At 46.9% G+C, this 26413-nt stretch overlaps 1 protein-coding gene across 4 annotated transcripts in view; it reads left to right on the top strand.

Annotated features, from left to right (window-relative positions):
* MAP3K13 (mitogen-activated protein kinase kinase kinase 13) overlaps nucleotides 1-26413 on the top strand; it is a 152933-nt gene that overhangs the window by 118515 nt on the left and 8005 nt on the right. For all 4 annotated transcript variants that reach the window (XM_045030668.1, XM_045030669.1, XM_045030670.1 and 1 more), the window contains 7 exons: nucleotides 9783-9891; nucleotides 12035-12144; nucleotides 12547-12663; nucleotides 13636-13773; nucleotides 15566-16325; nucleotides 20780-20850; nucleotides 24884-25181. In XM_045030668.1, coding sequence (XP_044886603.1) covers nucleotides 9783-9891; nucleotides 12035-12144; nucleotides 12547-12663; nucleotides 13636-13773; nucleotides 15566-16325; nucleotides 20780-20850; nucleotides 24884-25181 — 1603 coding nt within the window. The remainder of the gene's footprint in view (nucleotides 1-9782; nucleotides 9892-12034; nucleotides 12145-12546; nucleotides 12664-13635; nucleotides 13774-15565; nucleotides 16326-20779; nucleotides 20851-24883; nucleotides 25182-26413) is intronic.

The following is a 26413-nucleotide window of genomic DNA, read 5'->3' as shown; positions in this document are numbered from 1 at the left end:
TCAGACATGGCAGGGCTTGGGGACGACCAGGACAAGTGAGAGAGATGCTGGAGAGCAGCAGATCGAATGGGGAGGTGAGGGCGAAGAGGCAGGTGGCCCAAGGCTCATCCTGACCATGGCTGAGTACAGTCACTCAGAGAGGACTGTGGATCTGGAGCTAGGTGGGTGGTACGGAACTGCTGCTCAGAGGGTGGGAAGAGAGGATTGTTGAGTGGAGTGCTGCTCAGAAGAGGAGGAGGAAGAGGGAAGAATTGGAAGCAATAGGAGCAAAGGAGGAGGAACCCAGTTCCCAGCCTTGGCATGGTTCTAGGTGGCGAAAGAGGGGAGGCTGCGACCTGCAGCAGAGGCAGTCTGGTCTCTGTTTCCACTGGGAGCTGGAGAGGTGCACCCTCTCTGTGCTGTAGCTAATTCTGTGTCAATTTGAGGATGCTGCTGCCTCGTGGCTCCCTGATCCATATTATTCCTGGACTCAGGACACCTTCTCAAACCCCTCCCTGAAAATTCTACAGTCTGAGGGTGAAAATATCCAAATTAAGAAGAATGTTTAAGAGCTTAGAAGCCCCAACAATCTTGTCTGACTCTGTCCCGTCTGTGTTAGCAGTCATGTCTCCCCTCTTTCTGGTCCTTTATATGGGGAATCATTATTGAGTAGGTGTGTTCCAGTGGGGTCGCACAAGGCTCAGTTCTTGGCCTTACACTGTTTAACATTTTTATCAATGACCCGGAAGAAAAACAAAATAATCACTGATAAAGTTTGCAGGCACAAAAATTGGGGGAGTGATAAATGATACACTGATACAGAGTGATCTAGATCACTTAGTAAACTGGGCACAAGTGAACAATATGTGTGTTGATATGACTACATGTAAATGTATACATCTAGGAACAAAGAATATAGGCCATGCTTGCAGGATGGGGGACTGTATCCTGGAAAGCTGTGACTCTGATAAAGATTTGGGTCATGGTGAATAATCAGGTGAATAGAAGCTCCCAGTGCGATGCTGTGGCACAAAGGGCTAATGCAATCTGGGCTGCATAAACAGGGGGATCTCGAGTAGGAGTAGAGAGGTTATATTACCTCTGTATTTGTCACTGTTGTCACTGCTGCTGGAATCCTGCATCCAGTTCTCGTGCCCATGATTCAAAAAGGATGTTGATAAATTGGAGAGGGGTTCAGAGAAGAGCCTGAGAATGATTAAAGGAGTAGAAAACCTGCCTTATGGTGATAGACTCAAGGAGCTCAATCTATTTAGCTTAACAAAAAAAAGGTTAAGAGTGACTTGACCAGGGTGTATAAGAACCTAAATGGGAAACAAATATTTGATAATGGGCTCTTCGATCTAGCAGACAAAGGTATAAAATGATCCAATGGCTGGAAATTGAAGCTAGCGAAATTCAGACTGGAAATGAGCTGTAAATTTTTTCACAGTGAGAGCAATTAACCATTGGAACAATTTACCAAGGGTTGTGGTGGATTCTCCATCACCAGCAATTTTTAAATCAGGATTGGATGTTTTTCTAAAAGAAATGCTTTAGGAATGATTTTGGGGAAGGTCTATGTCCTGTGTTATACAGGAGGTCAGACTGGATGATCACAGTGGTCCCTGGAATCTGTGAATCCATTAATATAATCCTGGCAAATTCTTTTTCATCTGTTGGCTCTACAGCTACCAGCTCTTGGAGCAGTACAGTCTGTGAGCTGTTTGTTAGTTAAGAATTGCATACCTCCTCATATGCACAGAAACCTCTCTATATGACATGCAGACAGATCCACCTGTTTTTTGACCTGCATCTCATACCTGCAAGTTTGACCTCAAGTTTTCCCAAGGAAATATGTTTCTATTGGGGACCTAGCTGCTTCTGTCAAAATGGCTGGTCATGAGCTAGTTATAGAGGAAATCCAGCTGCATGCTGGATTGGGGACTTTACCCATGTGGTTGTGGGTCATGTTGTCCATATATTCCTCTTGCCAGGTTACAGAGCTCAAGGTCTTGTTCTTAGGAAGGGCATTAATGCTGAGTCTTCATACTTCAGGCTCAATAATGGGAGGGAATCCCTAAGGGGAATGGAATATTAAAGAATACCTTGATTCTCCTACATTAGCCAAGATGAGCAGCCATCCGTTCTGGCTAGTATACTAGGAAAATGAGGAAGAAACCATGCTGTGATGCTGACTATTCTTCACTGACCTGTAATTTTCAGGAGGTGCTCTAAATATGTCAGTCACAGATTCAGAAACTCAATGGACACCAGGCTGAAATCTAGTCAGTTTCGCCAAGTGAGTTAGAGTAGATTCATTTTCTGCCTGCCTTGAGCCACCTGTTGACTTTTGTGATTTTACAATCACAGTTTCCTGTTTTACAAATGTTCTCTCTGCCCTGTTGTTGTAGAAGGGAAAACTGACTACAGCGCAACAGTGAAAGGGCTTACACACAGCAAGCTGTCAAGTGCTCCAAGGAAACACACTGGGTGGGAAAGAGAATTCTTTGATCTGCTCTTTTCCAGCTACTGCAATCTAAGGCATGGTCCACACTGGGGCGGGGGGGATCGATCTAAGTTACGCAGCTTCAGCTACGTGAATAACATAGCTGAAGTCGACATACTTAGATCTACTCACCGCGGTGTCTTCACTGTGGTGAGTTTGCTGCTGCTGCTCCCCCGTTGACTCTGCCTGTGCCTCTCACCGAGCTGGAGTACAGGAGTCAATGGGAGAGCGCTTGGGGATTGACTTATCGTGTCTAGACTAGACACGATAAATCGATCCCTGCTGGATCGATCGCTGCCCGCTAATCCAGCTAGTGAAGACATACCCACTACTGGTACAATCAACGCTATGGGTATGTCAGAGTCTACCCTCACTTGAAACTGGGGGGTTTCAAAGTGAGGACCCGCATGTCTTCCCCCACCCCAAAATCCTAGGGTAGGTCTCCTTGTCGCTGCCACCACCTCGGTCAATTACGTGGGCCGGGACACCCCTGTATTCCCCCTCCCACTCCTCTTTCCAGAGACGTTCCCTGGGGAAATACAGATCCACTCACAGGAGGGAAACCTCCCCCCTCCCTCTCTCCTAGCCACTGGAAAGAGATACCTGATTCAAACTGCTTGAATCAAACCCAGGAGGAATTCTCTCTTCCCCCTCCCTTCTCTGCCTGGAGATAAGCCGTCTCACCACCGAGAGAGAACGTCTTAGCCCCTCCCCTGTATTCACAGTAGAGGGATTTAATCAAATCTTTATAGAAAGAATTTATTAAAAGAAAAACAAGAAAATACAGAATCTCTATGAGTCCAAGCTGGACAGTCATAGGGTATAACCTTGCTAAGTTCTGGAGAGAATCCTCTCTCTTTCTCAGTACAACAAAACAGGCAGAATTAAGAATAATCAATAACAAACACACAGAATTGCAAGCATAGGATTATTAGGTGAGGACACAAAGTATCTTTCTAATACTCACTATCTTGACTAGAAGAAATTAGTTCAGAAAGGTGGAAGCTGGTAGAGACTTGATTAAAACGTCTGGACTCTTATAACTCCAAACGGCTAAAGACAAAACACACAGCAACAGAGGGAAAAAGTTCCCTCCTAGAAATTTCAAATTCTCTTCCCTGATTGGTCCTCAGGTCAGGTGCCTACCAGGTACTATTTTTAACCCTTTACTAACTATTCATGACGCCCCCCAAATCGCCACAGTGGGATCCACTGGCGGCGATTTCCTCCTAGAACTGTAAAACAAACAGAGTAATAAAACACATGCACTATGACATAGACTACAAAGCATGAAAACATGTTAATAACACTTTTTAGCCACTTGATTCTGGGAAACTTTCACGAGAGAGTGCATCAGCAACTTTGTTGGAAGCTCCTGAAATGTGTTGAATGTCAAAGTCAAAGTCTTGGAGAGCTAAGCTCCACCGGAGAAGTTTCTTGTTGTTTCCCTTGTTGGTGTGAAGCCACTTTAGCGCAGCATGGTCAGTTTGTAGCTGGAAGTGCCGGCCCCAAACGTATGGGCGTAGCTTTTCCAGGGCATATACAATGGCGTAACATTCTTTTTCACTGATGGACCAGTGGCTTTCCCTCTCAGACAGTTTCTTGCTGAGAAACACGACAGGATGGAAGTTGTGATCCGGTCCTTCCTGCATTAGTACTGCTCCTACCCCACGTTCAGATGCATCGGTGCTAACTAGGAAGGGTTTGTCAAAGTCCGGGGCCCTTAATACAGGGTCAGACGTGAGCATCGCCTTAAGCTGGGTAAAGGCTTTCTGTCTTTCTGTCTGGCTTTAAGTCCACTTAACTGCATTTGGCTGGGTTTTCCTGGTCAGATCAGTTAGTGGGGCAGCGATTTGGCTGTAGTGTGGTACAAATCGCCTGTAATATCCGGCCAAACCTAAGAAGGATTGGACCTGTTTCTTTGACCTTGGGACAGGCCACTGTTGGATAGCTTCCACCTTGGCCTGTAGGGGGTTGATGGTTCCTTGACCCACCTGGTGTCCTAGGTAAGTCACTCTGTTTTGGCCTATTTGACACTTTTTGGCCTTAACAGTTAGTCCTGCCTGCCTGATGCGCTCAAAAACCATTTTCAAATGTTCTAGGTGTTGGGGCCATGAATCAGAAAATATGGCCACATCATCGAGGTATGCAACTGCACAGTCTCCCAATCCCGCTAGTAGACCATCCACCAGCCTTTGGAAGGTGGCAGGTGCATTCCGCAGTCCGAACGGAAGCACATTAAACTCATACACCCCTGCATGGGTGATGAAGGCAGATTTTTCCCTGGCGGGTTCATCTAGTGGTACCTGCCAGTACCCCTTTGTTAAGTCAATGGTAGAGATGAACTGGGCACGTCCCAACTTTTCCAATAGCTCATCAGTGCGTGGCATTGGATAGTTGTCTGGACGGGTTATAGCATTTAGCTTACGGTAGTCCACGCAAAAGCGTATTTCCCCATCTGGTTTGGGAACCAGAACCACTGGAGATGCCCATGCACTGGTAGAAGGGCGGATGATACCCATCTCCAACATGTTGTCAATCTCCTGTTTAATAGCAACTTTGGCATGAGGTGACACCCGGTAGGGTGGTGGTCTAATCGGGTGAGCATTACCTGTGTCAATGGAGTGGCAGGTTTGCTCAGTCCGTCCTGGGTTGGCTGAGAACAAGGTGTCGAAGTGAGTGCACAGCTCCTTGATCTGTTGCCGCTGTATATATTGCAGGGTTGTGGAGAGGGTCACCTCCTCCACACCACCATTTCTTTTACCTTCGTAGTAGACACCTTCAGGCCACTCGGTGTCATCTCCTTCCTGGACTGTAAACTGACAGACCTGTAATTCTCTGGGATAAAAGGGCTTTAGAGAGTTAACATGAAACACTTTAGGCTTTAAAGAGGAATCAGGGAATGCTATGAGGTAGTTAACAGCGCCCAGGTGCTCCTGGACCACGTATGGTCCTTCCCAGGACGCTTCCATCTTATGGGCCTGTTGCGCCTTCAAGACCATGACCTGGTCTCCAACCTTGAAGAAACGCTCTCTGGTGTGTCTATCATACCAGACCTTTTGCTCCGCTTGAGCATCCTTTAAGTTCTCTCGAGCAAGGGCCCAAGAGTCTCGGAGGGTGTTTTGAAGGTTGCTTACAAAGTCCAGAATGTTAGTTCCTGGAGGAGGCGTAAACCCCTCCCATTGCTGTTTCACCAGCTGTAATGGCCCCTTAACCTCATGGCCATACACCAGCTCGAATGGTGAGAAACCTAAACTGGGATGTGGAACAGCCCTGTAGGCGAACAGCAACTGCTGTAACACTAGATCCCAATTATTGGAATGGTCATGTACGAATTTACGGATCATGGCCCCCAAAGTTCCATTAAACCTTTCCACTAGGCCATTAGTTTGGTGATGGTACGGGGTGGCCACCAAGTGATGCACCCCATGAGTTTCCCACAGGTCTTTCATGGTCCCTGATAGGAAATTTGCTCCCGAATCTGTAAGAAGTTCAGAGGGCCAACCCACCCTGGTAAAAATGTCAGTTAAGGCCTGGCACACAGTTGTAGCCCTGGTGTTGCCTAGAGCTACTGCTTCCGGCCATCTGGTAGCAAAGTCCACAAAAGTCAGTATGTACTGCTTTCCTCTGGGGGTCTTCTTTGGGAAAGGACCCATAATATCCACAGCTACTCGCTGAAATGGGACCTCCATTATGGGAAGTGGTTGGAGAGAGGCCTTGACCTGGTCTTGGGGTTTTCCTACCGTTTGGCATACCTTACAAGACCGGACGTAAGTGGCTACCGCCTTGCCCATCCCCTCCCAGTCAAAGGACCTTCCCAACCTGTCTTTGCTTCGCTTCACCCCAGAATGGCCACTAGGGTGATCATGGGCTAAGCTTAAGAGCTTTTCCCGGTACTTGGTCGGAACTAGCAACCATTTTTGAGGATGCCAGCCCTCCTGGTGTCCACCAGAAAGAAATTCCTTGTATAAAAGTCCTTGGTCCACAACAAACCGGGATCGGTTAGTAGAGCTGAGAGGCGGTGGGTTGCTGCGTGCCGCTGCCCATGCTTTCTTGAGGCTGTCATCGGCTTCCTGCTCTGTCTGAAACTGTTCCCTTGAGGCGGGAGACACCAGTTCCTCTGGGAGCGATGTAGGTGATGAGGTTGTTTCCGTTGACTGTGAACCGCTCTCCGCTGGTGCACAAGGTGATATTTCAGGCTCTGGCTGAGCCTCTTGGGTAGGGTTGTTTGCTTCTTCTGCCAGTTCTGTCTTGCTGGCGCCCTCTGGCGATGGTGTTGTAAGCGCTGGCGTCGGTGCTGGCGCCGGTTGCTCTTCCAGTTCCGGTCCTGGGACTGGCTGTATTATGGCTGCTGTAGTTGTTGGTATGGGAGCCGGCTCCACCCTCTCTGGTAACACAGATGGGGTCTCGGTGGATGGCTCAGGAACAGGTATGGGTCCGGCAGCTCGTCTGGCTTGGCTGCGTGTAACCACTCCCTCTGTTTTTTTCTGTTCAACATGTCGGGCCAAGTCGTTCCCCAGTAGCATGGGAATCGCATGGTTGTCATAGACAGCAAAAGTCCACTTCCCTGACCAGCCCTTGTACTGGACAGGTAAACGCACTGTAGGTAATGTTACAGGTTTTGACATGAAGGGTCGAATTGTCACTTTGGTTTTCTGGTTGATGAATTTGGGGTCCACGAAGGTTCGGTGGATAGCTGACACATGCGCTGCAGTGTCTCTCCATGCGATGATCTCCTTTTCGTCCACTCTCAAAGTTTCCCTATGTTCTAAGGGTATTTGAGATACATCTATGTCCGGCTTTCCTTGGTGTGAAGGTGCAAGGAGTTGCACTCGGTTTAAGTTCTTTGGGCATTTGGCTTTGATATGCCCCAGTTCATTGCATCGAAAACATCGCCCACTTGATGGGTCACCGGTTTGTGTTGATCTACTGGAGACTGGTGGGGTAGAAGAAGAAGTAGGGTGTGACTGTCCTTGGGTTGTAGGTGTGGGCTTGATTGGTCCTCGATGGTAGGGTCCTCGATGACAGTGGGTACCTTGTGGGATTCGCTCCCCTTGGCAGCAGTTTTCTTGTTCGGTGTAACTGCCATCCATTTGGCTCCAATCTCCCCTGCCTCAGTGATATTTTTTGGTTTTCCATCTCGTATGTAGCGTGTAATGTCCTCAGGAACACCATCCAAGAACTGCTCCATCATTATCAGGAGGTTTAGCTCGTCCATGGTTTTAACATTGGCTCCTGATAACCAGGAAGAATAATGCTTTTCAATGTAGGAGGCGTGTTTTGGAAATGACTCCTCTGGTTTCCATTTCTGCTCTCTGAAACGCTGACGGGCGTGATCAGGGGTCATGCCCATTCTGTATTTAGCCTTGGTTAGAAACAGTTTATAGTCGTTCATGTTGCCCCTAGGCATTTCAGTTGCCACCTGTAATAAGTCTCCGCAGAGCTGTGACCTCAGATCTACCATGTATTGGTCTTCAGGGATCTTGTACCCAAGGCAGACTCTTTCAAAGTTTTCTAAGAAGGCCTCAACATCTTCACCTGCCCTGTAGGCGGGAAATTTTCTCCGAGAAGGTTGATCAGTAGGTTGAAAAGGGGTTGGATTGGTTGGCTCCTGCTGCTTAGTCTTTGCTAATTCCAGAGCCTGCTGGTGGGTCTCCCTCAGGATTTCCATTTGTCTCTTGTGCTCAGCCTCTTGTTTCTCCAGCTCCCTCTTGTGGTTAGCTTCTTCCCTGGCCCTTTCTGCAATAATTAGTTCCATCTGTCTTTGATGTTCTTTTTGTTTTTCTTCAGCCTGCAGCCTGGCCAGGTCGAGTTTGCTAATTGTTTCACCAGTACTCATGATTGTGTGCCTTCTGGTGCTGGCCACACCCCTATGCAGTCAGTGAACTGTCTGTGGTGTCTGACAGTCCCTAACCCTGGCTATGATAACTTGAGTAAAGAAAGAGAAATCAATCCTTTGTATAGCAAATTGTGGTTTGTGTAATGTTACTGTTTTGTACTGAGAAAGAGGGAAAGAGTAAAAAAAATTCTCTGTCTCCCTCTGCTCTGAGTTGCTGTACTCAGCAGCCCAGCTGAAAGGCTGCTGCTAACAATACCACTGAGAAAAATCTGGTCTATTTCCTCAGGGATCTGTGTTCTCCTGCCTCCTGATCCTTTCAAAAGACACAGGGAGGAAAAAAAAAACCTGGCTGGAGGGTTTATCTCTCCCCCCCCAAACCTGTTTTTCCCGCTGGATGAGAATGTACTTTGACGAGCACTTCCCCCCACCTTAGGAATCCTGAGTGATACCTGATATCACAAAGGAAGGACACACCTCTAGAGAATAGCTGTATTCAGCGTAGCCCAGTTGAAAAAAAACTGCCTCGATCAATGGGTTCGAAACTCCGCTGCCACCATGTCAGAGTCTACCCTCACTTGAAACTGGGGGGTTTCAAAGTGAGGACCCGCATGTCTTCCCCCACCCCAAAATCCTAGGGTAGGTCTCCTTGTCGCTGCCACCACCTCGGTCAATTATGTGGGCCGGGACACCCCTGTATTCCCCCTCCCACTCCTCTTTCCAGAGACGTTCCCTGGGGAAATACAGATCCACTCACAGGAGGGAAATCTCCCCCCTCCCTCTCTCCTAGCCACTGGAAACAGATACCTGATTCAAACTGCTTGAATCAAACCCAGGAGGAATTCTCTCTTCCCCCTCCCTTCTCTGCCCGGAGATAAGCCGTCTCACCACCGAGAGAGAACGTCTTAGCCCCTCCCCTGTATTCACAGTAGAGGGATTTAATCAAATCTTTATAGAAAGAATTTATTAAAAGAAAAACAAGAAAATACAGAATCTCTATGAGTCCAAGCTGGACACTCATAGGGTATAACCTTGCTAAGTTCTGGAGAGAATCCTCTCTCTTTCTCAGTACAACAAAACAGGCAGAATTAAGAATAATCAATAACAAACACACAGAATTGCAAGCATAGGATTATTAGGTGAGGACACAAAGTATCTTTCTAATACTCACTATCTTGACTAGAAGAAATTAGTTCAGAAAGGTGGAAGCTGGTAGAGACTTGATTAAAACGTCTGGACTCTTATAACTCCAAACGGCTAAAGACAAAACACACAGCAACAGAGGGAAAAAGTTCCCTCCTAGAAATTTCAAATTCTCTTCCCTGATTGGTCCTCAGGTCAGGTGCCTACCAGGTACTATTTTTAACCCTTTACTAACTATTCATGACAGGGTAAAACACTTTTAGTGTGATTTTAACTCTGTAGCATGTCCCCTTAACTTGACTTTGTTGTTCTGTTCAGGCAGAGCAAGCCCCGGAACCGTCCCTCTTTCCGACAGACGCTGATGCACCTAGACATTGCATCTGCTGACGTTCTTGGCACCCCTCAGGAGACTTATTTCAAATCCCAGGTAAATACAGACTGACCATAGCTGGTGGTGCTTGGAGGGCTACGGGGTCTCGCAGCTATTACTGACTCATCCTGGAAGCCAGACCATGTGGGACTCCAGCCCAGGAGGTAATCGGTTGGTTTGTGTCTGAGGGGGAAAGAGAGGACTAGGGCAAGGACAGGAGGGTCTTGCAAGGGAAAATGCAATAATAAGCCAACCTTATAAAAATCTTAGGCTGAGGCATATGTTTTACTATTATGTTAACAATAAAGCCTTCTGCTAGGGAGGGATTATGCTTTGGACACAAACCGTATGTGTGTGTGCACCTGCTGTGTTCAGAAAACAGGGTGGGGACATTTGTACCAGAAGTGGTGTTTCCAGACACCCTTTACCCAAAAGACAGAAGTGGTAGAAGTCCTGAATAGCACAACAATAGCTGCAGCAGCTACAAGTTCAGCCTGCAGCCCAATAAGCCTTGATGCAATTTACAAATGGCCAGCAAGCCTGGTCTGCAGTCCGGCATTTATAGCAGTTTACAGCATTTGCAGACCAGACAGACAGAACAGTATCAGCAAGCTCAGGCTGCAACCAAGCCACAACTGTCCTAGAGCAGGGAGACATAGACAGCTGTGTAGAATCCCCAGGGTCCCAGCTCCCTGGCCCTATCAGCTGCTCACAGGGTGACAGACGGGGATGATCCCCTCTATCCTGTATGGTGAGTGAGCACACAAAGTGTGATTCTACACATTAGGGTTACGAGGGCTAGCGACTTCTTTGGAGGGTTAATACTGTGCCAGTAGACACACTAACAGGCCTCATAGACTTGGGAAGTGACCAAACACTCATTAGGATAGAACTACAATGGGCAGCAGAGCTTATGTCCCTGGGGTTCCTGGGACACTTGGCAGCAGCTTGAGACCTTGGGACTCGGGTTCTGGGTGGGCTGCACAGTGCGAAAATGCAGGCATAGCCTGGCTTTGATTTGTGGGGGACTGATGTGACAGGATGGGAGGGCTTAGTGAGAAACAGGACTATTCTGCTGATCTTATGCAGCTTCTGCAGGAAGCAGACTAGATAGGGTTCATTACACAACCCACTTGACTGTATGTGAGGGAGCAGGGGCAGAATACAGGAGAGCTGTGGGGACCACTTTCAGTCCCTGATGTCATAGTTCCCGAGAGAACTGCATTTCTCACTCCTTCGTGACCTCCTTGAAGGCAGGCACCAGGGTTAGGTCTCTAGCTATCATCTTACTTGGGGCAAGGTTCTGTGACTTTCTCCCTCTAGAGCAGGGAGTTAGGCTGCAATTCACTATGATCATTTTAGCAACCCCGGTTTAAGTTCAGCACCTGCCATCCTGTCCTTTTGGGAGCAATGACAGGGTTAACCAGTGACCAGCCAGCCTTTGTAGGCTTCATAAGTATTATTTATTCAGAACAAAGGCATTATGGAGAAAACATATCTTAAGATCATTAAACAGCTCATATGCAAGTCTTAGCTTACCAGGCAGTCACCCAGTGTTGATGGCCCTAGTGCCTGCAATAGCCACTTAGAGCTGGGATCTCACAGTACACACTCACTGAGGGACAGTGAATGTTGCGGTTTTTATGGCACAATTCAGATCTAACTCAGGGGCCATGTGAAATGACTTTGAGACGTCTAATGCCAGGTGGACATTTGCTTCCATATGATGTGCTTTGTAGTCTCTGTGGGGGAGCCGGAACCTGGAGAGCACTTCCATACTTGCAGGGTGGGTGAAGTTTAAGGGTCTCGATAAATTGAACACGGATAACAGGGAATTTTGCAGGTCTGGACTGAGTGCGTTGCAGAGCTGTCTGTGGAAACTTGCATGATGCCTGCTTGCACTATACCTGGCTCTAGGCAGTACTACTAGGCATTGCTGAGGGCAGCCCTAATGCTGGAATAGCAAAAGAGAGCTGCAGGCCAGGATTGGGATGGATGGGCTGTAAGGTGGCTCCGTACTGCAGGAGTGTGGCAGATCAGGACAGAGGTTCTTTGGTGGACAGGTGATGAGACACTCGTAAATGGTAGCCTGAGTATGGGAATGTCCCAGTAATAGAAGAATGAACTCCTCTGCTGCAGAGTTGTCTCTACCATGAATCATGAGGCTGTATAACCATGAATATAAAATGCCATCCCACAGGCTGAATGGAGAGAAGAAGTAAAGAAGCACTTTGAGAAAATTAAGAGTGAAGGAACTTGCATACACCGGCTAGATGAAGAGCTAATTCGTCGCCGAAGAGAAGAGCTCAGGTCTGTCGAGGATCTCACCCCTCACCTCTCTACCCCCTTGGGTCTACTGACAACAGTGAGATGTAATGACCTCCCTGCCTCTCTCAGAGCTAATCAGGTCCCTTTTTTTCTAAACGTTAACCTCTAACTTGTCTCCTGATTTGCAATGTACATTCCCAAGCAGAAATGCACTTCAAGAGTAACCCCACCAGGAAAACAGATGTGTTTTTAACCACATTAGCTAAAGTGGTAGTTTTCACATGTGTTGGCCTGTCGAGATAAACCCTAGTGACAACTAGGCCATAGAACATTGCTGACTCCTCCCCCCCCCCCTTCTCAAATAAGATGTGTTTATTCTGCCCTTCTTGAGTCAGGATCCCCGGGTTGTCCAGTTGAGCCTTAGTTTTCCTTTCTTGTTAACAGGCACGCATTAGATATCCGTGAACATTACGAGAGGAAGCTAGAGCGAGCCAATAACTTGTACATGGAGCTCAGCGCCATCATGCTGCAGCTGGAGGTCCGCGAGAAGGAGCTCATTAAGTATGTATATCTGGGGAGAGGGGAGCATGCATGCACCTATGCTTGTATACAGGAGATGGTTCTGAACTGGGAATGAATAAACTACTCTGCATGCCTTCAGACTGAGCCTCTAGCAGCCAGCTTCTAGACCTGGATAAAGGACCAGGCGGCTGAGTCTCTGCTTGATTTTTCTAAGTCATTGTCCAGATTGGAGGGTATTCTTTTTAAGGATGGTGAATGACAGACTCCTGATTGTAAACATCCTCCATTTCATCTTGCAGCTGATGACTGAGAGAAGAGAGCTTTCATATTTTGCTACCAGCTGTGTTAAATGGCCCCTTCCATCAGCCCCTCTGTAAAGAGAGGAGACACTGTTCCCTAAACTGTGTACCAGGGCCACAGATAAGACACCTGCTCCCTGCAAAGAACATAGAAAATAATTAGGCCCTTTCTAAGTGCAAAACACACCACACACCTTGTCAGTCCGTGAAACAAGCACACAGTGTGCATCACCATTTATGCCACAGTTGCTTTTCCATCCAGCCAGAGGTGGATTACAATTTTGTGGGGTCTTGGGCCAGAGCAATTGTCCCCACTCCCCCACCTCAGCGCTCCTGCCAGGAAGCAGGATCAGGGCGCAGGGGCTTGCCCCGCTTTGCCCGCCTGCCCAGCACTCCTGCCGAGGAGTGGGGTCGGAGCTTGCCCTGCTCCCCCTGCCTGGCGCTCCTGCTGGAGAGTAGGGTTGGGGTGCAGAGGTTTGTCCTGCTCCACCCACCTGGCGCTCCTGCTGGGGAGCAGGGTTGGGATGCGGGGGCTTGCCCTGTTCTGCCACCAGAGGAGCAGGCAGGGCAAGCCCCCGCGCCCCAACCCAATTGGCTGAGGCCCCTGGGCATGGTCTCCGTTGGCCCAGTGGCTAATCCACCACTGAATCCAGCAGTAACTTCCATTTTACGGAGAGGAGACTAGGGATTCATTCTTTGTTCCGTATTTCAGACGGGAACAAGCGGTGGAAAAGAAATATCCTGGGACTTACAAGCGTCATCCAGTCAGACCAATAATCCACCCCATTGCGGTAGAGAAGCTGATGAAGAGGAAGGGGGTCTCTCATAAGCCAGGGAGTCAGACGAAACGGTAGGAAACTTCTGCACAAACAAAATCCTAGCCAGAGAAGCAAGTCCTACACAAGAGAGTGACAGTGATTGATGTTTATTCCTGTGTAGCTGAAATGAACTGACTGCTGTTATTGTCTGTCTTGTGCCACCTGGAAACCCCATTGTGCTGGGCCCTGCTCAGACACGTCAAAAGATACAGTCCCTGCCCCAAGGTTTATAAGCTAAATAGACAAGACAAAGGGTGTGGGACAGGGATAGAACATACAAGCAGATGTGTTAGCGCCGTGATTTATTGGTGGGAAGTTAGTGGGTTTCTAATTTAAAAACAAAAGAGGCTTTATTAGGAGGGGGTTAAATGGAGAGACAAAGGGCTGTGGAGGGGACAAAGTGGGAGGAGAGAAAGGTAGGAGGGGACTGTCACCGTTTCTGGGTAACTGCTCCTGTGCTCCCTCAAGGGCACATGCCTAAGGTTTCCAGCCCCCAGCTGTCACCTCTCTTGGGTGTAGACCTGAGTCTCTCTTCCTCCTGACTGAGCATTTTAAGGCTGCACATCTCCCTGCCTTACACAGTGATGTCCCCAGCAAGCCAGTCTGCCTGAAGTCCAGTGCCTTTCTCTGCAAGAGCCAGTGTATTGCCAGCAGTTACAAATTACCACACAGCTCTTTCTAATCAAGCACATTTATACTTAAGGGAAAAGCAGCAAAGAGTCCTGTGGCACCTTATAGACTAACAGACGTTTTGGAGCATGAGCTTTCGTGGGTGAATACCCACTTCGTAGGATGCAAGTGGGTATTAACCCATGAAAGCTCATGCTGCAAAACATCTGTTAGTCTATAAGGTGCCACAGGACTCTCTGCTGCTTTTACAGATCCAGACTAACATGGCTACCCCTCTGATACTTAAGGGAAAGGCATTACAGAGAAAACATTAAAACAATAAATGTTCCAGTAGGGATGCTAAACATACCAGGAGTCCCCATCAATCATAGGAGGCACTAGTAGGCCAAAATATTTCCAATCCTTCAACAAGGATTGGGGACCTTGGACATAAGGTCCTGCTGGATCAGAAAGAGGGCCCTGAGTCAGTTTAAACACTGCTTTTTTATGCCCAAAGCCCTTTTTTGGTCTGTCGATCTCTGGAAAACGCAGCTTGAACCAGTATATGGAAGCCTCCCAATGGGTGGTACCTTTCTGCAGATGTTTACAGTCGTGAGTGATTCCCCTTTAATCACCCCATGCTGTTTTAGTTCCTGGAGGTGCTGTGGTAATGCTCCTGCATCAGTAGAACACAATCATAGAATATCAGGGTTGGAAGGGACCTCAGGAGGTCATCTAGTCCAACCCCCTGCTCAAAGCAGGACCAATCCCCTGACAGATTTTTGCCCCAGATCCCTAAATGGCCTCCTCAAGGATTGAACTCTCAACTCTGGGTTTAGCAGGCCAATGCTCAAACCACTGAGCTATCCTTCCCCCCCTCCCCCCATACGAACCATCCCTGGCCCAAAGTGGTACATAAACTTAACACAATATGTTCTGCCAAAGATACAGCATGTGGTTGTGATATTGGTCACAGGGACCAGGGAGGGTGGTAGGAGAGAAGCAGAGATGAAAGGACCATGAGTGGGGATAGAGGGAAGTGAGTTGGAGCCAACAGCCAATCAGCCGAAGGGAAAGAATGTCCATAGACTGTAGAGAGCAGGGTCTGGTGCAGCTGCTTGTGCTTACTCCTGCTCACTGAGTCACTGGTCCCAGAGTGATGCCATGGGTTAGTTCTACCTTCAAAGTTAAATCCCGTTTTCACCTGTCTCCCAGGCCAGACCTGCTGAAATCAGAGGGCATATCCAGTGCGGAGGTGGCACCCAATGGCTCACCAGTCTCAGGAAGTCCCAAAATGTCAACACTCAGTAACAAAGGCCGATACCGCTGCAAACCACGTCACCGACGAGGGAACAGCAAAGGCAGCTATAATGAATTTGCAGGGATCTTGAAAAATCAGCCAGCACACGACAATTCACCCCAGCCACCTCCTCCTCCTCATCATCCTCATTCTCATCTTTCCAGCCTACAGCAGCACCAGCAGCATAGCCACCCCCATTACCATGGCCATCACCCCAGGCTAAACATCCAGGGGCAAGACATCGCAAACTGTGCGAACAACCTGAGGTACTTTGGCCCTGCAGCAGCCCTGCGGAGCCCCCTCAGTAATCATGCCCAAAGGCGGATGTCCGGCTCCAGCCCCGATCTCATCTCTACTGCTATGGAAGCAGATTGTCGGAGGAATCTGGAGAATGAGGAACACAAGGTTGATCACTGGCAGTGTTGTAAAGCAGACCCACACAACCCGTGTCCTCAGTGCAGGCAGGCGAACGGTGGTCAGAAACAGATGCCGTCCATTGAACCAGGGATGAACCACCCTGAATCAACAACGAGTGGTCCCTTGTATGAAAAGGCCCAGCTTCCTGAAAAGATGGAGGAGGAGGACTTCAACAGCTGCAAGTCAATGTCATTGCTAGGCACCCCTCAACACCAGGCTGCCCCAGTGCTACCTTGCAAACCCAGACCTATTCAAAAGGTAAAGACAGGAAAGTCGTCTTTAAAATAACAATAGTCTAATGTTTAAAATTTTCCAGAAAAAATTTGTACAATGTGGTATAGTATTGTTTGAGAGAGAGTATCTGACTATGTAAAAAAACTTTGTATAGCAATCCATACACAAAGGGGCAGAGTTAAGGTTGTGCATGCAACTTTAATTTTAATTTGTGTGCTTTGTTTTGCAACTTTGACATCCTTTTTAAAGTAGTTTTTATTGGGAAGATTATAGGTGGAGGTAGTAGTACTGCATATGGTTAATGTGGCCTAACACTTCCCATTATAAGACTCTTTTCAGTTATCTATAACTTTTCCAAACATTAACTGCTTGGACTGAAACTTACGAGGCCAAGTGTCTGACTAAAGGTTCTTTTTTTTTAAAAAGAAAAAAAATCAGAAAAAATGGTCCAGCCATTTCTCAGAACAGAGTCAGTGAAAATCATATTGTTTTGCCCATGTTAAAAAAAAATTCTTACAACCATTTCTTTGAGAAGCTTTTAGTTCCTCTATGCTTTGGAACAGGAGCTCCAAATTTGCCACAGATGTTGCCCTCATGTCAGCAAAATGCCTTTTGGAGTTCCTGTGAGATTGTCTAAATTTACCTAAGTTATAAGATTCCAAAAGTTGTGATTTGTCATGCTCAGTAGAGGCTTTGGCAGCTAAATATCCCAAAGATTCTGTCTGCACTGAGCATGCTCCAGCCTGGAGCTGAAGGACTCTCCCTGCAATTGCTCTTTTTTGCAGCCTGGGAGTGCTTTGGTGACAGGAACAAGACCTGAGAGAAGGGATATAGTCTTCTGTGCTCTCAATACTTCCCCTGCTGGCACTCAACGAGGAGATGTGGGAACCGGCCTGGCTGGAATGCAGAGAACAGAGGAGCTGGGCTTGGGGAGGTGGCCAGGGCAAAGGGGATTGAAATGGGACTGGGTCATGAAGGTGAAGTGAGGTGGGGTGAAGACTGGTACTGGGAGAAGCATAGGTTGTTGGGGCCAGGCACAGACTATGTCAGACTTTGGGGCAATAGGACCCAAAGGGTCTCAACACTGAAGTGCACTCCTTTCAGAACCTGGAATAGAGTGGAGGATTCCCGAGTCACAACATTTCCTGTACTGGCAACAAATAGCTATGAAACTCACTGACAAAATATATGTCTCATTTCCCTCTTGTGACTGGTCCATATTGAGGACAACAACCTACTACTGCTATCAGTTACTTTGTTAGCTAAAGTGGAAGAGGTTAGTGCAGTGGATCTAAAGCTTCCAATCTTACTGATGGCCCATGTGGTTGGCGGTATGGTTCCACATAATGGATTTGTTTTTCCAGTTTGCTTTTTAAAAAAGCCCTAGAAAATTACACACAGAAAACTACATTAAAATAACATTATTAAGGTTGCAAAAGTCAAGCATTCTACAGTTTGGAAATGCCAGAATTCAGATTGCCTGTGCAATCTTAAATCAACCTTCCTGTGTGTATGCATTATGAGATAGTCTTTAATTACATGATCACGTGCTATTTTTTTCCACAGGACCCCTGCCTCGGTCAGTACACAGGATGAATCATTGCTCTGGGGATGAATCATTGTTGCTTTTTTCTATAGGGCCCTGTCTCATTTGTTGTGGAAGTTGGAAGGTGTTTAGTGAACAAGGCAGGAGATTGCAGGAAGGTGTTTAGTGAACAAGGCAGGAGATTGCAGGAAGAGAAAGGATGGTGTCATGGTTAAGGCAGTTACATAATTAAAGAGTTATCATAATGCATATACACAAGGGAGGCAAATTAACGTTATGCAGGCAGCCTGGCATTTCCTAACTTTTCAGTGCTTGACTTTGCAACCTTAATAATGTTCTTTTAATGTAGTTTTTTGTGTGTAAGTTGATAAACAAAATAATCAGTTTTTCAAGAGATAGAAAAAAAGATATAAGAAGGGAGGGTCACCATGGAAAAGGACAAGCTACACTGGAGGAGAAATACAAAGGGTATTTGTATAAAGTCTGCCAGGAGGACATTAGATTCTGAGAAAAATACCGGAGAAAGCGGTTAAATCTCATTTGTGGTCAAAGCTTAATACAGAAGCCATGCTTGATCATTTCTTGGCTGGATTATTGAGCTCAGCATACTGTCAAAGCTGGCTTGCTCCCAGCTTCCAGTGATGACCCTTGCGGGGGGGAGGGCTAGCTCAGTGGTTTGAGCATTGGCCTGCTAAACCCAGGGTTCTGAGTTCAATCCTTGAGGAGGCCATTTAGGGAACTGGGGTAAAATTCTGTTTGGGGATTGGTCCTGCTTTGAGCAGGGGTTTGGACTAGATGACCTCCTGAGGTCCCTTCCAATTCTATGAACAACTCCTTGTTCTTTTTTAAACTGCTATAGTTGTTTAGATCTTCCATATCTCAGGCTTTTTCCTCTCCTGGTAGTGTCTCTTAACAACCCTCAAATGTGTGTGGAGGAGTGGCTTATCTTCAGCTATTCTTTTCCTTTCTGCTTGTTTTCCCAGTAGCCCCGTATTAAACTAAAACTATACAGTAAACCTCCCCATAACCCGGTCAACATCCAGTATTCATGATGATTAATGAACAGTTCCAATTCTGTCACAATTGCCTTTTTACTTCCTTCAGACTCTGGTGTACTCTCACTTTTAATTTTCTCAGATACCTCCCCTGCTTCTGTGCATTATTGACTAGAGTCAGCTAGCTTATTCGGAGAGTTATGGGGACTATGTGACTGTATCCTTAGTACTCTAATTCTACTTGTTTTATTTCTTCTGGTTATACGCTACTGCTTCTAATAGCACGATAAACCTTCGGGATGTCCCCAGAATCCAGTGCTGTGTTTCTTGCTACCTCATTTCCATAAGTTTTCTTTCAGTATTTTTGTCATGTTATATTATCACTCCAAAGTACTGTACATCTCTCCCTAATGATATAATTTTGGAACCAGAGAATTGGAATCATTTTCATTCAGGTGTGACCTTGTGGCTGTCAGAGAATATTTCAAAACTAGGTACTAATAATTCTACAGTAAAGCACATTATTTAGTCCCTGCTGAATTCTGTATCTTTGGTCATCTTGTCACTTGAAGGACTGTAAAACTGTGCCAGTCTCTGGCTTGTCTGTGCAGGGAAATTGACTGGCAAAACTCTAGTGGCAGAATTCTACTGCTGTAAGTAGCTATGATGGTATAATTCCCCATGTGGACACTGTTCTGGAAAAAAAAGTGACTTTGTTCCAGAAAAATTACCCCACTGCAAAACACAAAGCAGAGTAATTATGCAAGGACCAAGTCACTTTTCTTCTGGAATAGAGCATCCATATGGGAGTAATACCAACATAGCTATAGCAGTATAATTATACTGCCAGTCAGTGTCCCTGTGAAGACAAGATCTAAACTCTGTGTTAAATGTCCCCATTTCAGAAATATTGCTGGGATATTCCAGTATCTCAGAAGTTGCTCTGGCTATTTTAACTCAGACCTTTGTAATATTCGCGCATGATGACTCTAAGACCCGATTGGTTGGATTTCCTGTTACATTGATCAGCAGTCTCTGTCTCTGTCCGTCCAGTGTGAAACATTTGCCACATCTCAGAGTTTCCTGCACCATTCCGCTTTTCATAGCTTTTAGCTTGTAGAAGTTTTTGACTCCTTATTTGTTTGGAATGCTGTAGTTCATTCCCTTCCTTCATGGGCCATGGAGAGAACAGATTCTCTGAACTGCCTTCAGCATGCTCAGAACACTTGCAGCTCTGCATTATGACAATTAATATAATTTAATCTCATGCCTCATGGCTTCAGCTGTTCACCTGCATGGCTCAGGGAGGACTTTTTCCTCTGATGCGTAATTAGCTGGATGTATTTTGAGGGTTAGGGTTTTTTTGCCTTCCTTTGAAGCAGCAGGGATTGGCTCTGGCTACAGATGGGACACCAGATGGGGTGGACCAAATGATCTAATGTGGTACAGAGAATCCTGTATTTTAGCTGCCTGGCTGGTGTGGCTTTGCTCATGTGCTCTGAATCTAAATGATCACCAGATTAGAGATCAGGATGGAATTTTTTCCCCAGGTTAGATTGTCTGGGACCTTTGAAGGTTTTCACCTTCCTCTGGAGCATGGGGGATTGGTTCGTCTGCTGGGATTGTCTTAGCATATGTCATTGGTGGCGCCTCGGTCCCCCTGTTCTCTGCCTGTGACACACAGCAGCTTAGTCTCTTGAGGACTGAAATGTGTAGTCTACTCAAGATACTGGGCTCCATATAATGGAAACTGGGTGTGAATTAATGGTGTGTGATATACAGGAGATCAAAGTAGATGATCTAAGGGTCCTTCTGGCTTTAAACACTATGAAACCTTTTGGTGCAGTGGCTTTGTACCAGAGAACCAAGTGGCAGCTAGGTAGCTGTATGATTGCTTTAAATCAGTCCAGTAACATAGTTCTCTTTCCCCCTGCCAGAGTGGTGATGACTCTTCAGAACAGGAAGAAGGAGAAGTGGACAGTGAAGTGGAGTTCCCACGGAGACAGAGGTAAATAGCTAAACCCCGCCAATCCTTCCTTGAGTGGTAGGCAGAAATCCATTTTTATTTTTTAATCTGGCTCAGTTTCATATCACTTAACATCGTGGCATTGTGCTGGGAATTCTGAGCCTTCTGCCTCAGCATGATAGGTCCCTGCGAAATCATTGCCCAAGTTCCAGCATGAAATGTATCTAACCCTGTAGTGATACTCTGTCAAGGGCCTGGCCAGTTCTGTGGTGATCATCAGCACCGTAAACTATGGCAAGAGCTCCGGTCCAACTAGCTACAAGCTCAGTCACATGAGTGTCCCCTCTGTGATGCCTCATGCTGTGCCCGGCTGTTTTCAGCAACCTGCAAGTTGCAGGCCTCTCCAGCATAGATCCTCTCCATCATGGGCTTGTTTGGGCAGGAACCTCACCATGTGTGCTCAGTGCAAGAGGCTACTGCTATCCAGGCTGGTATCTCCAATGTCTGTACCATTAAGCTTGAAACTGCCAGGGTCTGGCACCCGCGACAGAATCTTTCAAAAGTTCTTTATCAGATTTGTTGCTGCAGAGGGCAAGGGAGTGACTCCAGCATCTGGGCTAGAACAGTGCAGCCTTGATTACACGGACGTCACTTCATCAAAAGCCTGGTTATCAGAAACAGGGTCAGGTCCTCCCCATAAGGCAGGGGTCATGTCCCCCTTTGAGAAAGTGGGGCTTGGGTAATTGAAGGCAGGGATCCTGGAGAGGAGCCCAGTGACTAAGGAGAGGAGTCGAGTGAAACATTTTAAAGTTCATTAGCTACATCCAACTACAGCCCTTTAGTTTGGGTCTCAACTACAGTAATTTGGCTCACACCGTTTATACTGAATTTCTCTACTCAGCCCCTTGGTTCCTTCCCACGACCCGTCACCCAGATTCCACTCCACCTCCAAGATCTCCATTCTGCTCCTATTGGAGGAATTGGTCTGCTGGCTTTGGCTGCTCTAGGCAGGGGTTCCTCCATTGTCCAAACATTTTAGTCAAAGGTTATGGGTGTCCCCATGACTTTCATAGTGTCAGAAATTGCTGAATCTTGTCTTGAAAGGATTTTCACACGAGTAAAAGTGGAAAAGGAGTGTGTCAATACCAAAAGCACCCTCATCTGCCCGTGTGTCAGCTGTGCTCTGGGTGTCCTGTGATCGCTACAGAGATGTGTGTGTGAATTAGAGCATGCTCTCCACAACATATCTTCTCCATAAGGAAGAGAGAGCTAGGAATGAATGTTCCAGAGTGGGGTAACAAAGGTGCACCTATGTCTAACAAAATATTGCAAAGTAGGATGAAAAGGGGATTTGAAGGATTCCCATTTGTGGACAGTGTAGTAAAGTCTGGACCGCGTGGCTCAGAGAGTATAGAATCTGGCCCTGTACCACCTTCTGAAGCAGTTTGCCACTGCCAGGTGTGAAGTATTAAAAGCTCTTCTCCTGGGACAGACCCCATATTTCTTCTGATTAATCCTGCAATAAAAGGTGAGAGCAAGTGTTCATAAAACCACCATCAATTGTCATGGAAAATTCAGCATAATTTCTTCCCAGCCAGCTGGAGCAAATAGAGAATGGGAACCTTTGTGTAAATTAGGTGACTCCAACTGCTAGTGGCATTTCTCAGCATGTGGAATGAAATCTGCTGTGCAGTGCATTCACTCAGCACCAGGGGACATCGCTTGCTTTTCTGATAAATCATGAACCATTGCCACCTAGAAAGTACCCTTTTTTAGTGTGGAGGGGCATCAGGTAGGATGTTTATATGGGGTCAGTGCCCATCTAATGCCCACTCATTGCCCAGGGGGTTTTCAGAAGTGCTGTGCACTTGACAGCATGCAGGGGCATCAGCCAGATAGTGCTGCTTAGACTGCATGGAGGGGCATCTGCTGTGATAGTGCAGCGATTCAGTCCCAGTGGGGGAGGTAAGCTGAGCAGTGCACTGTGCTGCCCCTGGGCATGCTGTGTTGAGGAAAGGGGCAGTGGCTCTGAAGAGGAGATCTGCCAGAACGAGTAGCTGTGATTTTCCCAATGCAGGAGCGTGCTGAAAACTGCACAGTGTTAATGCAGAAGCAGGGAGGTGGGAAAGGGGCGAGGACATGTTCAGTCATTGTGCTGTAGTGCTTGAGCAGTTGTACAGTTTCATAAGGGATATATGGAAAGTATTCCAGTGCTTCAGATTTATTATATCATCTATTGTTGTAGTACCTAGGAGCCCCCATCAAGGATCAGGGCCCCACTGTGCCATAATTAAGGCTAAAGCTAGCTTCACTTTATAAGCCTCTCATGGGATACAATCACTGCTAAGGTGCCTCCTTCTGGCTGCTTTGGGCATTAGCTCCTTCCGGGTCCAACGTCCCCTTCTGTTGTTCATGTGCCATGCATCCTCCCTCTCTACAACTCAGGGTGCTCTCTCTTTGTGGTTTGATCCTCTGGCCAGGTCACTCTAGTCCTTCCTTTCCAGGGTAGCAAAATCCCACTGGACAACTGCCCCAAGGCATTCTTCTGCTCCACTGCCCAGTCTGGGCCACTTCCCCAGTGACTTATAGGGGAACCTGGGCCCACCCTATACTCTGGGTTCCAGTCCAGGGACCCTGTGTCTAGCATCTGTGGTCTGCTTGCTCCCAGACCCTGCTGCTATTTCCCTGGACTCCTTCCTGCATCTTCTCGCACCCTTCCCCCACCCGGTTTTACGAACCCAAACTCCCTTCTTCCAGAGAGTGACTGCAGACTACTTCCCCTGCAGCCCTCTTCTGCTGCCAACTTCCTGGCTTTATACCAGCCCTGCTTGTTTCTTCTCAGATAGGCTCCATCATCAATCAGCCTTTCAAGCCCTGGCTCTCCCTCAGATGCATCCAATCAGGTTAATCAACCTAATCTAACTTGCTCTGTCTTTTGTGCAGGGTAGACACCCCATTACAGAGCCCTTCACGCCCCCTCCCCCTCCAAAAGACACCTTTTCCTTCTCAAGTTCTCTGTAAAGAGACCATTCCCTATGAAATTTAGCATGCCACTTCTCAGCCCCAGCAAGAGATCTTCTGGGAATTTTGTAAAAATCAGAAAACAAGCCTCAAGTTCAGGTTTTGAAAATTCGGATCATGTCATTCACTTTTAAACATTTTCCTAATACCTTTTGTCTCAGACCATGGCTGTGTGCCTGCAATCTTAGCAACTTGTTTTGCTATGTTTGAATGTTGCTTTGTTTTGAATAATAATAATACTACTTGGGGCCAGCAATATATAATTAGCCTGTTACCGATGCATAGAGCAGATTGAAAAAAGTGGGGAGCTCTATCATTTTGTACAGAAATGAAGGTGACATCACATCTGGCAGCCCCCTCCAGCCCCCATCAATTCTGCCTCCTCCAGTCCCCCATCTGTTCTCCTCCTCCAACCTTACTGCTGCTTTTCCTGCAGCTCCTGGGGTTTCTCACCTCTCTCTAAGGGCTGGGGCAGGGCTGCAGTAGGATCCACACTGTCCCTTCCAGGTTGGGTGCTGCGGGGAGGAAGTACAGAGGAGCTGTCCCATTGTTCCCAGGGGTTAGAGGGCCACCCTGGGCTATTTCTGCTCCCTCTTTCCCTTTCATTTTGTGAGAATGGTTTCAGCTCCTGAGGGGTGGGGAGAGCAGCTCTGATTGGCTGCTTACACCTCTGGGGTTGGGGAAAGGAGCCAGTGAGAAGCGGTTTTCCCCAGGCAGGGCTGAAATATTTAACATCAGCAACCCAGCTCCAGCTTGAGAAGTGTTTTTTGCTGGCCCTCTTGCCCTGCCTAGTGAACTTTACAAAGGTGGAGGATGGGACTGGAACTACCAAAAAGGTGGCAACTGAGGGGCAATTGGAGACCATCCTAACGCAGGCTCCCACAGAGTGTTCGGTGGAAGTGGGTTAGCTTGTCAGGGCCAGGCTTCTTTGGGTCTGAAGTGGAGCAGCCCGGCCAATAATGTGGAGTGGGGAAAGTGATTTACCAGTATAAACAGAAACACTGCAATGCAGGATTGAGCAAAGTGAAGCTAAGCTGTTCTCCTGGGCTTGCAGGCCTCACCGCTGCATTAGTAGCTGCCAGTCCTACTCAACCTTCAGCTCTGAGAACTTCTCTGTGTCCGATGGAGAGGAGGGGAACACCAGCGACCACTCAAACAGCCCAGATGAGCTGGCCAACAGGCTGGAAGACCAGCTGACTGAGAAGCTAGAGGACATGCTGTCCCAGACTCCGGAAATCCCCATCGAGATCTCCACTCAGTCTGATGGTCTGTCAGACAAAGAGTGCGCCGTGCGCAGGGTGAAGACACAGATGTCATTGGGCAAGCTCTGTGCAGATGAACACAGCTGTGAGGTGAGTGGGGCCTTCAATACTCCCCTTCCTCTTCTGTCAGATGGTGAAAATAACTAGAAGCCATACAAGAAATCCATATGACTAGAGAGGCAAAAGCCTGGGACTACACAGAAAGGGGCAATGAGAGAGGTACTGCAGAGAGAGGGTAGACTGGACACTTATCTTCACCCTGGAAATTGAAAGGCAGCAAATGTATAACTGTTAAAAGTTACACAAGACACAATTAGCATGTGGAACTCATTGCCACTAGATATTGTTGAGGCCAGGAGCTTAACAGGCTTCAGAAGATGAGATGATTTATATGACTAATGAGGCATCCACAGTTACATTAGATAGGATGAAAAATCAGAATTTAAATAATAAAATGGAAGGGATATAAACTAGGGCTGTCAAGTGATTAAAAAAATTAATCGCACGATTAATCACACTGTTAAACAATAATAGAATACCATTTATTTAAACATTTTTGGATATTTTCTACATTTTCAAATATATTGATTTCAGTTACAACACAGAATGCAAAGTGTACAGTGCTCACTTTATATTTATTTTTGATTACAAGTATTTGCACTGTAAAAAAACAAAAATAGTATTTTTCAATTCACCTAGTACAAGTACTGTTATGCACGCTCTTTATCGTGAAAGTGCAACGTACAAATGTAGAATTATCTACAAAAATATTCATTAAAAAATAAAACAAGGTAAAATTTTAGAACCTGCAAGTCCACTCAGTCCTACTTCTTGTTTGTCTGAGTGATTGGCTGAACAAGTTTGTTACATTTGCAGGAGATAATGCTGCCTGTCCCTGGTTTACAATGTAACCTGAAAGTGAGAACAGATGCTCTCATGGCACTGTTGTATCCGGCATCACAAGATGTTTACATGCCAGATGCGCTAAAGCAGTGGTTCTCAAACTTTTTTACTAGTGACCCCTTTCATATAGCAAGCATCTGAGTGTGACCCCCTTATAAATTAAAAACACTTTTAAATATATTTAACACCATTATAAATGCTGGAGGCAAAGCGGGGCTTGGGGTGGAAGCTGACAGCTCGTGATCCCCCCCCCCCCCCCGCCCAGGTAATAACCTCGCGACCCTCTGAGGGGTCCCGCTCCCCAGTTTAAAAACCCCCGGGCTTAAGATTCATATGTCCCTTCATGATTCAGTTACCATCCCAGGGGACATGCGTCCATGCTGATGATGGGTTCTGCTTGATAACAGTCCAAAGGAGTG

Source organism: Mauremys mutica, chromosome 9, assembly GCF_020497125.1.
Source record: "Mauremys mutica isolate MM-2020 ecotype Southern chromosome 9, ASM2049712v1, whole genome shotgun sequence".
In the NCBI taxonomy this organism is placed as follows: domain Eukaryota; kingdom Metazoa; phylum Chordata; order Testudines; family Geoemydidae; genus Mauremys; species Mauremys mutica.
The sequence above is the reverse complement of the archived record's forward strand: the minus strand, read 5'-3'. Positions and strand labels throughout refer to the sequence as shown.